The 14,661-nt window shown below is 44.0% G+C and overlaps 1 protein-coding gene across 1 annotated transcript in view; it reads left to right on the forward strand.

Moving 5' to 3' along the window:
• HDAC1 (histone deacetylase 1) overlaps positions 1–14,661 on the forward strand; it is a 33,499-nt gene that overhangs the window by 17,183 nt on the left and 1,655 nt on the right. Inside the window, exons 3-11 of the mRNA XM_012765405.3 lie at positions 2,278–2,395; positions 7,533–7,607; positions 9,959–10,097; positions 10,558–10,699; positions 11,993–12,085; positions 13,364–13,472; positions 13,553–13,693; positions 14,182–14,290; positions 14,385–14,515. Coding sequence (XP_012620859.1) covers positions 2,278–2,395; positions 7,533–7,607; positions 9,959–10,097; positions 10,558–10,699; positions 11,993–12,085; positions 13,364–13,472; positions 13,553–13,693; positions 14,182–14,290; positions 14,385–14,515 — 1,057 coding nt within the window. The remainder of the gene's footprint in view (positions 1–2,277; positions 2,396–7,532; positions 7,608–9,958; positions 10,098–10,557; positions 10,700–11,992; positions 12,086–13,363; positions 13,473–13,552; positions 13,694–14,181; positions 14,291–14,384; positions 14,516–14,661) is intronic.

The following is a 14,661-nucleotide window of genomic DNA, read 5'->3' on the forward strand; positions in this document are numbered from 1 at the left end:
TAGTAAAAACAACTTGGTATTTGGTTCCAAGTCTTGCTTCTTTCACTACGTTTTTTTTGTTTTGTTTTTGTTTTTTTTGAGCTCCTGGGCTCAAGCGATCCTCCTGCCTCAGCCTCCTAAGTAGCTGAGACTACAGGTGTGCACCACTGCACGCTGTGTGTTTTTGATATAAAACATTCTCTGTCTTTCAGTCTGTCAAATAGTACCTGAGCTAGACCTCTAGGTTCTTATTCCAGCTTACCAGCTGTGTAACCCTGGGCAAGTGACTTAACCTCTCTTTGTAGTTTCCTCACTACCAAATGAGGATAACAAGTACGAATTTTTGAAGGCAGTTGTGAGGATCATGGGAGATAGCATTTAAAGTGCCTGAAACAGTGACTGGCACAGAGGAAACAATAAAAGTTAGCTGTGTATTCAAAATGCTTTAAAACTATAAACGTACAGCACATCCTCGAATAACATCGCTTTGTTTAATGTTTCATAACATTGATGAGAAAAAAATGATTTCACTTGTTTTTAAAATATTTCTTTTTTTTTTATTAAGACAGAGTTTCACTCTGTTGTCCAGGCTAGAGTGCCATGGCATCAGCTTAGCTCATAGCAACCTCAAACTCCTGGGCTCAAGCAATCCTCCTGCCTCAGCCTCCTAAGTAGCTGGGACTACAGGCATGCGCCACCATGCCCAGCTAATTTTGTCTATATATATTAGTTGGCCAATAAATTTCTTTGTATTTATAGTAGAGATGGGGTCTCGCTCTTGCTTAGGCTGGTTTCGAACTCCTGACCTCGAGCAATCTGTCTGCCTTGGCCTCCCAGAGTGCTAGGATTACAGGCGTGAGCCACCGCGCCCGGCCAAAATATTTCTTAAATTTATGTATAGCTCATGTTTATTTCAATGTTTAATGTTAGAAATGATTTGAGTCTTTGTAAAAATTGATTCCCAGCTGGCTATTGTCTGTGTGGAGGTTGTGCATTCTTTCTTTGTATAGGTTTTCTCCTGGTACTCGGTTTCTTCCTACATCCCAAAGATGTGCGTGTTAGGTTAATTTTTATTTGACAATAATTTGGATTCGTTCATTCATTTTTCAAGGGTGGCCAAAGTCTGTTCCAGCACCTTAGGGTACAAGGCAGCACACACACACCCGTACTCAGTCAGACTGGGACAATTTAGACATGCCAATTAACCTAAAATCATTATTTGCCCAATTTTTGGTAAATCAGTGAGCAGCGGAGATGGTAGTAGTGGTGGGTTAAATAAAAAAATAAATGTTTGCCAAGTGAAAATTTCAAGGAGCACCTCCTACTACCACACAGTTCAAAAAATAGTAACAAATATGGCAAGCTTACTGAGCACTTTCATGCCGCATCTACATCGTTTCACTTGAAGTCACAATTTCCAAGAACCTACGGACCATGTTAAGTGAGGACTTACTGTATTGGTAATTAGAGAGGAAGAGGATCATCTTTAAAGGACCTACCTTTAAGGGATAGGAGGAAGAGAAGAGAAGAGAATTCTTAAAAAAAAGGGAAGGAGTAATCATGACCAGGAAATTATCATGTGAAAGAAGTTTTAGTTAGGAGGATGTGATCAGAATTGTTGGTGTGATGATTTATGAAGGATTTCCCATCTATTTCAGTTGTCAGTTGTCAGTAGTTATTTTTTTCTTTTTTTTTTTTAATAGAGTCTCACTCTGTCACCCAGACTGGAGTTCAGGGATGTGATCATAGCTCACTGTAACCTCAAACTCCTGGGCTCAAGTGATCCTCTTGCCTCAGCCTCCTGAGTAGCTAAGACTACAAGGCATGGGTCACAATGCCTGGATAATTTTCTTTTTTCTTGAAATCTTGGAGCCATTTGTCCCTTAATTATATATTGTTTTATTTAATGATAAAACATAATTCAGAAAGTTCTTTACAATTTACAAAGAGATTTAACATTCTCATTCAGTTCTTATAATTTCTCTGTGAGGTAGATGTCCCTACTAAATTTTCCTTATTTAGTAAATGAGGAAATTGAGGCTAGAGATCATATTAATAACATTAATAACTTGCCTAAGCAACAGAGCTTGAGCTGCATTCTAGGTGTTCTGATATCCATTCTCCTTTGATAATCTTGTTTTCCTAATTAGATAGTAAGTTTCTTGGCCTAAATCTAATCTGTTATTTCTTTTTATCTTTATAGCACCTGGCTCAGTGCTAGGCAGAAAATGTGTTCAAACTGATTAAAGACTGGCAGGAGTCGAGAATAACTTGCCCTTTCTCCCTTCTGCCCTCTAGCGCCCTCACAAAGCCAATGCTGAGGAGATGACCAAGTACCACAGTGATGACTACATTAAATTCTTGCGCTCCATCCGTCCAGATAACATGTCCGAATACAGCAAGCAGATGCAGAGATGTAAGTCTGTTCTGTTTCCTCCACTCTCTCAATCCCCCAGCTGGGTCTCCCTTTCCATTGTAGAGGCCTATTCTGCCTTCCTTGCGCCTCCCATTCAACTGACACCGATTTCCCCTCTCTCCCAAGGGTGCCAAAGTGCTTCTTTTTTCTTAAGTCTGGGTTTCCTTGTTTCCTGATTGTAAATTATAGAGGTTGGACTTTTTCCAGTTAGGTTCACAACACTGTCCCAAGAGTACTGTAATTATTGTAATGGAAAAAACACTGACCTGGGAGGGAGAGACAATAGACACAGGGCCCAGCTCTAGCTCTTAACTGACTGGGTAAGTCATTTTCCCTCAGATTTTTTTTTTTTTTTTTTTTTTTTGTAAAATGGACTGGGCCATGTGATCTCTGATTTCTGTTCAACTATAACTATACTTTGTGGGTATTAACTGAGAATTTAGAAGCTACTCAGGACAGACTCTAGATGATGCAATCTTTGAGATGAGGTGATTCTGCCCCTACCCCTTGGGACTTGAAACTGCAGAACAAGTCCCCTCTCAGAAGCCACACTCATTTTGCAGGAATTGGGCCAGGCAAGTTGGCTCACGTCTGTAATTCTACTACTCTAGGAGGCCAAGGTGGGAGGATCGCTTGAGGTCAGGAGTTCGTGACTTGCCTCAACTAGAGGGAGACCCCATCTCTACTAAAAATAGAAAAATTGTGGTGCACACCTGCAGTCCCAGCTACTCGGAAGGCTGAGGCAGGAGGATCACCGGAGCCCAGGAGTTTGAGGTTGCTGTGAGCTATGATGATGCCACCGTGCTTTAGCCTGGGTGACAAAGCGAGACTGAGTCTCAAAAAAAAAAAAAAAAAGTTTGTAGGAATTGTGGGAGTTATTTTAGCTGTGGGGAAAACATTTGTTCAAATTTAGGACAAAACTATCACACCTGACTTCTTCCTTGTGTTATTTGAGAAATTACCTTAGCACCGAAGACCCCATACAATAAAAGAGTATAACAGTATTTTCCAAAAGAAGTTTTCATTAGCTTATGACAGCTTATATTGCAATATCAGGAAATCTGTGCCACTTGTTCATTACTGCTAACCACAAGGTAGTCTTATTCCCAAGGAAGAAAGTTATTTATTAGTTCCAATAACTGTACAGTGGTAATGATGACAGAAACATAGAGATCTTCCTTGAAGCATGAAGCTTCTTTACTACCCACAACTCCAGGAGCTGCCGCCCCCTTTGAGTGGGGTGTTTGCTTTCTGAATTGGCAGGGTCTTATTTCCCTCCAAGGTGAGGCAAACTCATTCCTTTGCTGTAGATGGCTTTAGGGGTTTCCATAACCCATTTAGGCCAAGGATCAGCTCTACTCTCAGTAGAGCAGGCTCTCACTAGAGAAGCAGGTTGGTAGTAAAGCAAGGAAATGAGCTTTTACATCTTACTTGGAATCCTCAGCTCTACCACTTAACAGTGTGTTCTTGAGTAAGTCTGCCAGCTCTCTGAGTGTTACTTGCCTTCTTTAAGGGGAAGACAGTAGTGCTCATTTCATAGTCTGGGATGGAGGAATAAGTGAGATAATATATTCAAAATACCTACCCTCAATGACTAGGAGCTTTTGCTATTATGACTTATTATTTTTTTATTTACAAATCTGTCAAAGCAGACAAAATATGAGGCCCTCTGGAGCAGGTTCTGCCCTCAGGTTCTGCTTTGGCACTCCAATTTTTCTGAATCTAGCATTCTAAAGTTCTATATTGAAATATTAGGTATAGGCCGGGCACAGTGGCTCACGCCTGTAATCCTAGCACTCTGGGAGGCCGAGGTGGGCGGATCGATCAAGGTCAGGAGTTCAAAACCAGCCTGAGCAAGAGTGAGACCCCCCATCTCTATTAAAAATAGAAAGAAATTGGCCGGGCGAGGTGGCTCACACCTGTAATCCTAGCACTCTGGGAGGCCGAGGTGGGCGGATTGCTTGAGGTCAGGAGTTCGAAACCAGCCTCAGCAAGAGCGAGACCCCATCTCTATTATAAATAGAAAGATATTCATTGGCTAACTAATATATCTAGAAGAAATTAGCCGGGCATGGTGGCGCATGCCTGTAGTCCCAGCTACTCAGGAGGCTGAGGCAGGAGGATCGCTTGAGCCCAGGAGTTTGAGGTTGCTGTGAGCTAGGCTGACACAACAGCACTCTAGCCCACGAAATAGAGTGAGACTCTGTCTCAAAAAAAAAAAAAAAGAAATAGAAAAATTAGGTGTATTAGGTCTGGGTGCCTATAGTCCCAGCTACTCAGGAGGCAGGAGGATTACTTGAATCCAGGAGTTTAGTGCCAGTCTGGGCAACATAGTGAGACCCTATCTCTAAAAAAAAAAAAAAAAAAAAAAGAAAGAAAGAAAGAAAGAAAGAAAGAAAGAAAGAAAGAAAGAAAGAAAGAAAGAAAGAAGGAAGGAAGGAAGGAAGGAAGGAAGGAAGGAAGGAAGGAAGGAAGGAAGGAAGGAAGGAAGGAAGGAAGGAAGGAGAGAAAGGAAAGGGAAGGGAAGGGAAGGGAAGGGAAGGGAAGGGAAGGGAAGGGAAGGGAAGGGAAGGGAAGGGAAGGGAAGGGGAAGGGAAGGGGAAGGGGAAGGGGAAGGGGAAGGGGAAGGGGAAGGGGAGGGGAGGGGAAGGGGAAGGAAAGGAAGAGACATTCTCATCCATTTTACAGACATACTAATTGAGACCCAGGGAGGTGAGATGACTTTCCCAGAGTCACACAGCAAGGTGGTGGTGGTAGAGTGGAGAATGGAACTCTAGTCCTCTGATTCTGGAGTTTTAAAAATATAAGGTGCATATAAAATATTATGGACACAAAAAGTATGTTAAAAATAATGTAATGAACATCCCTGTGCCCACTACCCAGCCTAAGAAAGAAAACATTATCAATACAGTTGAAGTCCCGGGGGGCACCTCTCTTTGATCACATACCCTTTCTCTCCCACTGCCCTCCAGCCCCCATCCCATTACCGCCACCACTGAGATATAAGCACTGTTTAATCACTGTTTAATCCCTTGCATTTCTTCAGTATGCATTTTACTGCCTTCTCTGCCTGCCTCTACTCCGACACCTCTCACCCGGTATTGTTCCCCTTTAGTCTAAAGCCAGCCTAAGAATGAGAAAAGTATTTAAAAGTGAAAAGAGGGAAAACTCACACAAATGTCTTCCCTACCTCACAGATTAGCTCCTCCTACTTCCCCCCTTTCCATCTCTGATCACACTGCTTACTGAGCTGGGAATAAACGGGCTGACCATTTGAGCCACCTGTTGGTTTGGGGGCTGAAGGAAAATATTTTTTCTCATATCTAAAACACCCATTCCCTCCCATGGGGGCTCCACATCCCAAAGCAGTATAAACAAAGGTTGGAAACCCAGGCAGGCCAAACCCACTACAAAAGGAAGCAGCCATAGGGGAAAATTAGTTGCCAGTGGATAAATAGCCTGGCCCAGGGACCAAAGTTCTTATTTACACAACCTCCCAGTGTTTACCCAGGAAGTGAGGGAAAGAGTCACCCACTACTCACTCCCTTATGCAATTACATTTCCTTAGAGCACCAGGGCTTGGGCACCCTCAGTTTAGGGCGGTACCATAGTTGTTGGTAATCTTGAGCTTCAGCTGTGTTTCCTTTTCCTTTTTTTTTTTTTTCAGAGACAAGGTCTCTGTCACCCAGGCTGTAGTATAGTGGTACAATCACTCACTGCAACCTCAAACTCCTGGGCTCAAGTGGTTCTCCCATCTCAGCTTCCCAAGTAGCTGGGACTACAGGCACATGCCACTATGCCTGACTAATTGCTTTTATTTTTTGTAGATCATGGGGAGGGGTCTTGCTGTGGTACCCAGGCTAGTCTCAAACTCCTGGATTCAAGTGATCATCCTGCCTCTGCCTCCCAGAGCACTAAGATTACAGGCATGAGCCACTGTGCCTTGTGAGCACTGTCTTGAGATTTTACTACCACAAGCCAAGCTGAGTTTTACTACTGTCCTCATCCCAGGGCTCCTCCTCCTCACTTTACTTTGGGAACTCTTGCTGGTAACAATGGGTATAGTGGGAACGCTGGGGCAAGAGAGTAAGTATCTAGCCTCACTCCTGCCTCTAACTTCCTGTACATCATTGATGTCCCAGCAGTTTCCTTTTCTGTTAGAAGAGACCATGAGCTTCCCCTCTAGCTCTGTGAGTCTACAACCTCCAGGTGTGTTTTCCTTCCTGTCTTTCGTTTCATTTGCATTACTGTTTGCATGTGTTTCCACATTATGTACTAGTTTATACTTTTACCCCTTTAGGCCTTAAATAACTTTACTCCAGTTGTCACTGTGGGTGTAGTAAAAAGAGCACTGGACTGTGGGAGTCAAGACACCTGGACTCTGATTCTGGTTCTGCCACTGCCTGGTTATATAACCTTGGGCAAGTCACTTAACTTCTCTGTATCTGTTAGTTCCTCTGAACGGTGTTGTTGACATCTGTCTTGTCCAGGGTTATTGTGAGGATCAAATGAGGTCGTATATATGGTAGGATGTGAGAAAAGGCCAGGGTATATTTTCACAGGCTTTTAGGACAAACAAACCAAAGCTTGAGGCCTGAATACCACTGTTGCCATTTACTTGCATTTCACCTCTCTGAGCTATTATACCATTTATAAGATCCTACCTGAGAAGGTTGTGTGAGGATAAGCGATCTCAGAATTTAAAGCATTTAACACAGTTCTCTGCACATTGCAAGTGCTCACTGAATGACAGTTATACAGGTCTCTGTTCTTCATCCTTGTTTGTCAGTTAGAGTGAGGTCCAGGAACAAACTCAGGCTGCAAGAAGAGGATAAATATTTCTTCCTCAAGGAATGAACCTGCATTTTCCAAGTTGCTAACTTTTTTCCCATGTTAGTTTTTTGTTAATTTTCTGACGAGTTGGGTGAGGTGGATATCATTATTGCTTGTTATACATAATGGGCTAAAGTTCAAACAAGTTAAAAACAGCTTGATACATTCACATAGCCAGTAAGTACTAGAGTCTGGACTAGGACCCATGCCTTCTGAATTTAAATTCTGTGCTTTTTCTATTAGCTCATAAATATCTAAACTAAAAGAAATTATGGAAACTAACATGTTGCTTATTTCTTTCAAGTCAACGTTGGTGAGGACTGTCCAGTATTTGATGGCCTGTTTGAATTCTGTCAGTTGTCTACTGGTGGCTCTGTGGGTAAGGAATATACATCCCCTCCCCAGGGCTGGGCTGGGCTGTTCTATTGAGGTCTGCTGTTTAGGCCATTGTCTTAATAGGCGGATCTGTAACCATGTGGAAAGTTCTTGTGGGTTTTTACCTTAGGTCTCTAGAATGTCCTTCTTGGTGCGGTGGCTCACCCCTGTAATCCTAGCATTCTGGGAGGCCCAGGCAGGCGGATTGCTCAAGGTCAGGAGTTCGAAACCAGCCTGAGCAAGAGCAAGACCCTGTCTCTACCAAACTGGAAAGAAATGAATTGGCCAACTAATATATATAGAAAAAATTAGCCGGGCATGGTGGCGTATGCCTGTAGTCCCAGCTACTCGGGAGGCTGAGGCAGAAGGATTGTTTGAGCCCAGGAGTTTGAGGTTGCTGTGAGGTAGGCTGATGCCATGGCACTCGCTTTAGCCTGAGCATCAAAGCAAGACTCTGTCTCAAAAAAAAAAAAAAAAAAGAAAGAAAGAAATTAATGGGCTAACTAATATATATAGAAAAAAATTAGCTGGGCATGGTGGCGCATGCCTGTAGTCCCAGCTACTTGGGAGGCTGAGGCAGCAGGATTGCTTGAGCCCAGGAGTTTGAGGTTGCTGTGAGCTAGGCTGACGCCACGGCACTCACTCTACCCTGGGCAACAAAGTGAGACTCTGTCTCAAAAAAAAAGTCCTTCTGGTTTAGTCTTAGCCCAGGTTCAGTCTCTGACATGGTACTGACAGGTATCCTTGACTGTCCTCTCCTACCAAGAAATTCCCTACAGACCTTATGAGGTTGTTGAGATGCTGTCTGTAAAAGCAATTGTGAACTGCAAAGTGCTATAAAAATGGAAGTGTCATCATTTGTGTCTTATGAAAGAGTATGGTAATTGCCTTTAGAGGTCAAAAATACTCCCCACGTACCTCCCACATCCATTTGTAATTCCAGGTTAACTCTAGGATTACTCTAAACCCTTTCTTTTTTTTTTTTTTTTTTTTGGTACAGACTAAGGTGAAATCTAAACCCTTTCTTAACAAATATTTATTTTCCTATGATCACTGTATTCACCCCCACCAATAGAATCACAGAAAACAAGTACACAGAGAAAACCAAAATCACCCACATACACATTGTCCATCCATAACCATTGTTGCCATTTTGGTGTTAGTATATCCATTCTTTCTTCTGTGTGTATATATTTGGACATTTTACATTTTACAAAAATGTGTCGCATTATATATATATATTTATATATATATATGTGTGTGTATATGTGTATATATATATATATATATATATATATATATATATATATATATATCATAGTTTTGTGCCTGCATTTTTTACTTAGATCTTTAAAACGTCCATGTAGTATTCTACAGCATGGTTTCCAGTGGCTGTATGATCAGTCCATGTTCGGACCTACATCAGTTGATATAATCTGCCCTCTCTCGTTGGATCATTCGGATTGTTCTGTGCTTTGATTGCTGTTAAAATTAACACTGCCACAAATGTGCTTGCACAAATGCGTGTGTATTTCTCTCTCACTTCTTCTTGGACCTATTTGTAATTTGAACGAGCATTATCTTTGGTATTTTTTCAAAATTTTTTTGTTTGTTTGTTTGTTTTTGAGACAGAGTCTCCCTTTATTGTCCAGGCTAGAGTGAGTGCCGTGGCGTCAGCCTAGCTTACAGCAACCTCAAACTCCTGGGCTCAAGCGATCCTACTGCCTCAGCCTCCCAAGTAGCTGGGACTACAGGCATGTGCCACCATGCCCTGCAAATTTTTTCCTCTATATATTAGTTGGCCAATTAATTTCTTTCTATTTATAGTAGAGACGGGGTCTCGCTCTTGCTCAGGCTGGTTTCGAACTCCTGACCTCTAGCAATCCGCCGGCCTTGGCCTCCCAGAGTGCTAGGATTACAGGCGTGAGCCACCACGCCCAGCCTCAAAATTTTTTGAATATGAACCGCAATAAGAAATAAACTTACACACGCAATCCAGGATATATGTGTGTGGGCACACATACATCCGCTCATTCTGAAACCAGAGCTTTACAAAAGTGCAGTTTACTCTGGTATTTTTATTCTGCTCTATTTCATTTAAATAGAATTCCACTAAATCAATTTTAAGGCCTACTAATGGGTTACCATCCTCAGTTTAGAAAATGGTTTTTAAGAGTTGGCAGTATCATGTTTATTCCCTGTTGGAATAGGGTGGGAGGGAGCAGACTGGCTTGTGAATTGTACAATACAGCTGTTGAATAGGCAGGTCCTACCTCTCACTTGGTTCCCTGGGCTTCTTGGGAAAAGAGGAGAGCGGCTTAGTAACAGGCTTATGTCCTCTCTTCCCACGCCCAGCAAGTGCTGTGAAACTTAATAAGCAGCAGACGGACATCGCTGTGAATTGGGCTGGTGGCCTGCACCATGCAAAGAAGTCTGAGGCATCTGGCTTCTGTTACGTCAATGATATCGTCTTGGCCATCCTGGAACTGCTAAAGTATGCCTGCCTGGCCTTGTCTCTTGGAGGAGCACCTTAGGCCAGGTTCCCACTTCCCTTTACCCCTGGGCTTGCCTCCCTAGTTTGCTTTTCCGAGCGGTGTGCTGGCTAGGATGTGTTCGGTGAGTGTCTCTGGCCATCCTCTCCTTGACGGGGTCTTGGTTTGATCTGAGCCCACGGCAAGATCAGGGGCAGGCGCTGCTCAGATCCTGCCTCCAGAGTGGTCCCTGTGTGGCCGGAGTTGACCCTGGCTGTAGAGTAGGAAGATCGGACTTGGTCGGCTTGGTCAGGCCTCTGGAGACAACCGGCCGCTCTTCCACCTTCCTTCAGCCAGTTTCCACGTCTCTGGTGCTTAGAGATACCTGAGGGAGGCAGCCAGCCCGGTAAGCTGGGACCTGGCGCGCTTGGCGCGTCCCATCCCCAAAGATCCCCCAGACCCCTGACCCCCTTCTGATCCTAGGTATCACCAGAGGGTGCTGTATATTGACATTGATATTCACCATGGCGATGGCGTGGAAGAGGCCTTCTATACCACAGACCGGGTCATGACTGTGTCCTTTCATAAATATGGAGAGTACTTCCCAGGAACTGGGGACCTACGGGTGAGAAATCCCTCTAGGGGCCAACCAGCTCACCCTCAGCTGCTAGCTCTAATTCTCCTATCCCATGCCACTAAAACCCGCTTCCTGCCTCTTCTGCTGTTCAGAACTCCACAGCCCGGTCTGGAGCACCTGCCATGATCACTTCCCTTTTCTATTCTGGAGAAAAGAAATGATGGGACTTAAAGGGTCGGAGAAGGATTAGGGTCTCCTGACTCATTAGACTGCCCTCCTGCCCACAGCTGGGTTGCATTACTCTGTTCTTACGCCCCCATAAGGCTTGAGTTTGGGGCTAGGAATTGGGGCTCTTAAGGACCATCTCAAGGGTTCTTTATTTTTATATATATATATATATATCACTTTGTTAATTTTATTGAAATTAGATTTATTTAAAAGAAAAATAGGCAATATATGATTTTTTTTTATTTCAGCATATTATGGGGGTACAAATATTTAGGTTATATATATATATTGCTTTTGCCCCACCCGAGTCAGAGCTTCAAGCATGTCCTTCCCCCAGGTGTGCACCACACCTCAAAGGTCTTATTAATATAACATTTTTAGGTCACCTTCCCCTTTGGTCTTATGACTTAAAATTAGGGACTCTCTCCTCAGATTTTGCAGCTGATAATAGGATACTTAATAGATATGTCCCCTTACTGAAGCCCATCCATCAACCTCAGGATAAGAATCCTTGGAAGCTACTTCGTTGAGCTGTTCCATCTGCTTCTGTTAACATGAATACAGTGAAATCAGCTAATTTGCCATGCTGGTAGCCCTAGGGTGAAAAGTAGCAATAATTCAGTTGTTTGCTATGGGAAGCATTAGAATAAATCAGTATTTACTATTTTGAAGTTAGTTGGAAGAAATTTGCTTTTCTCTCTGCTTCCCTCCATACCTCTCTAGAGAGGAGAGAATGGGGGTAGAGGAGTGAGAGTAAAGCTCGCTAGAGAGGAAAGGGCTGTTGGAGATGGGTGTTATTTCTGTCATCCAGCTGCTTGCCAGCTCTAACCCAATCCAACGGTAGAAATATTGTGCTGTGGGGTGGTATATTCAATCTCAGACCCCATAAACAGCTCTCAGGCTGAGTATATGTTTGGTGGTGGGTCCAGTGATGTCAGCTAGATTTTCCAGTGCAGGGAATGGTACTAACAAGGTACCCTTGTCCTGGCCCACCTCAGGGCCCAGCTTGTCTCTCTTAGAACCACTGCCTCTTTCCTTAACCCTCCAGCCCCCATCCTTGAACTTCCTCCTGGCTTCATCTTTCAGTTTTACTTTAATGTCCCTCTTAATTAGGATATTGGGGCTGGCAAAGGCAAATATTATGCTGTTAACTACCCGCTCCGAGATGGGATTGATGACGAGTCCTATGAGGCCATTTTCAAACCGGTAAGTGGCTTTATCCACTCCTTGGGCTACAAATGGGTTAGTCTAGGGGATGGGGAATATAGCACCCCCTCTATATCTCAAGCATCTCCCCCCAGTAAGGCTAGCTGGATATGAGAGGTATTTCAACCCTGGACTGTTGTGTGGTCAGTTAAGGAACAAAAATCATCCAAACCTGTGTTGATGCCTTCTATATTCAGGCCTTCTGCTGGATACAAGAATATCTAAGACACGATCTTTGCCCTCACAGTCTATGGTAGGGAAGGCATGCACAAACCCAACAGTGTGTGGTCAGTACTGTTTTTATATCTCCATTTCTTTGGGGCCAGCCACTGGAAGACTGTTTTGTTCTTTTGGGTGGTGGTATGTGTCCTTGGTTTTTAATGTTTCTTGTTGCCTTACGTTAATGTCTGCACATGTGAAGAAGTAGGGACTTACATACTTCAGTCTTTGCAGACTGGACTTATCTGGGAAAGCCCTTCACCAGTCAGCCCATCCACAGGCTCTGGAAAGGCTGTCTGGCATGTTTTGTGGGCAGGCTGGCCTGGTTCCTGTGTTTTTGAGGGATGAACAGAGGAGTGAGAGACAAACTGCTGCCTGTGCTAGGGAGAGGGTAGTCGGGGATGATTTCACAGAGGTGGTGACATTTGAGCTGGACTTTGAAAAATGAGGAAGTACCCATGTGCAAGAGGTGGGGGCCACAGGGGTAGCATTCAGCAGAAGGAACAGTACCAGCAGAAGTGCAGAGGTGGCAATATGTAGTGGCATGTAGGCCAGTATAAGTGCCTGCTGAGTGCCTAGTATTAATAGTAAGCGCAACAGAAGTGTGAGTTACGGTCTCTATCCTCAGTAACGTTAGAATCTAGTTGTGAGAATAAGATATACAAAGTGCCTGCTCATAATATAAGGCTCCACGTCTATAGGACTGAATGAGTAGAGTAGGTGCAGCTAAGGATCAGGAAGGCTGCTTAGAGGAAGTGGCACTGGAGCGTGGGCAGTGAAAAAGGGAAAAATTTAGGGAGTTGATAGGGAGACCATTCTAGGTTCAGCACTGTTAGGGCTAGAAGGATCTTGGAGATCCTTTTAAATTGGAAAATAGAAATCCAAAGTGAGGAAACAAGAGCCCCAGCCTGTTACTCCCTTATCTCTACTGCAGCGGGAGAATAGAAAGATAGGTGTGGGTGATAAGGAACAGAAAAAAGTACGGCACCCAACCTTTCCATCCCCAAACCTTGCATAGCTTTTCTTGAGGTTGGTGGTAACCAGGTTGTGTCCTTTTAGGTCATGTCCAAAGTAATGGAGATGTTCCAGCCTAGTGCAGTGGTCTTACAGTGTGGCTCAGACTCCCTGTCTGGGGATCGGTTAGGTTGCTTCAATCTGACCATCAAAGGTGAGACCAGGTAGCACAGGATGGGTGGGCAGGGTCCTACTGGTTGCTCGTATAACCTCGTACCCCTTTTCCCATCAAAGGGCATGCCAAGTGTGTGGAATTTGTCAAGAGCTTCAACCTGCCTATGTTGATGCTGGGAGGAGGTGGTTACACCATTCGTAATGTTGCCCGGTGCTGGACATATGAAACAGCTGTGGCCCTGGACACGGAGATCCCTAATGGTAATAGGGATGGAGTGGGCTGGGCCAGGGCCTGGAGTTCATGTGTCCTCAAGTTCACACTCCCTTCCCCATTGGTCATATATGGGGATACTATGTCATTGTGATTGCCAGATCATAGCCACCAGTTTTTCCCTAGTCCTTTTTGACTCTGTCCTCTCTCCCTCCTGTTTTTGGTTGGACAAAACTATCAGTGGTTATTTATAGCTTTGGAATATCTACTCTATTATATAGAGTAACTGGGGTCGTGAGTGAAGGGAGCACTTGCACTGAGCATTGCCTAAGTGTCTTAATCCAGCGCTTACACCTTCTCCTAGTGACATATATACTGTCATGGACACTGGAGAATGTTGTTAAAATCTCATAGACACCCAAGTCTCAGCCTATCTCGGAGGCATTCTTCTTTGTTTGATAGATCGGTAAACAGGACCAGATAAATCTACAAAGCTTTTCTCACAGTTCTTGACTCTCTTCTCTCCTACCCTAATCAGAGCTTCCATACAATGACTACTTCGAATACTTTGGTCCAGATTTCAAGCTTCACATCAGTCCTTCCAATATGACTAACCAGAACACTAATGAGTACTTGGAGAAGATCAAGTGAGTATTCCTCTGGCCACCCCTTGATTGAACACTGAAGGCTCTGGTCTGCCCCTAACCAGTGCCCAGCCACCCTCTCTCCCATTGACTATAGACAGCGACTGTTTGAGAACCTGAGGATGCTGCCCCATGCTCCTGGGGTCCAAATGCAGGCGATTCCTGAGGATGCCATCCCAGAGGAAAGTGGCGATGAGGATGAAGAAGACCCTGACAAGCGCATCTCAAGTAAGACCCAGACCCTTCCCCTGCAGTAGGCAGCTCTACCATTCCTTGTTCTACATCCCCCTGCCCCAGGCTACCTGCCTGTTGAGAAACCTAAATTTCAGTGTCTGTAGGAACAGGTTAGGGAGTCCAAGTTTCCTCCCTCTCTT

Source organism: Microcebus murinus, chromosome 2, assembly GCF_040939455.1.
Source record: "Microcebus murinus isolate Inina chromosome 2, M.murinus_Inina_mat1.0, whole genome shotgun sequence".
NCBI classification, from domain to species: Eukaryota; Metazoa; Chordata; class Mammalia; order Primates; family Cheirogaleidae; genus Microcebus; species Microcebus murinus.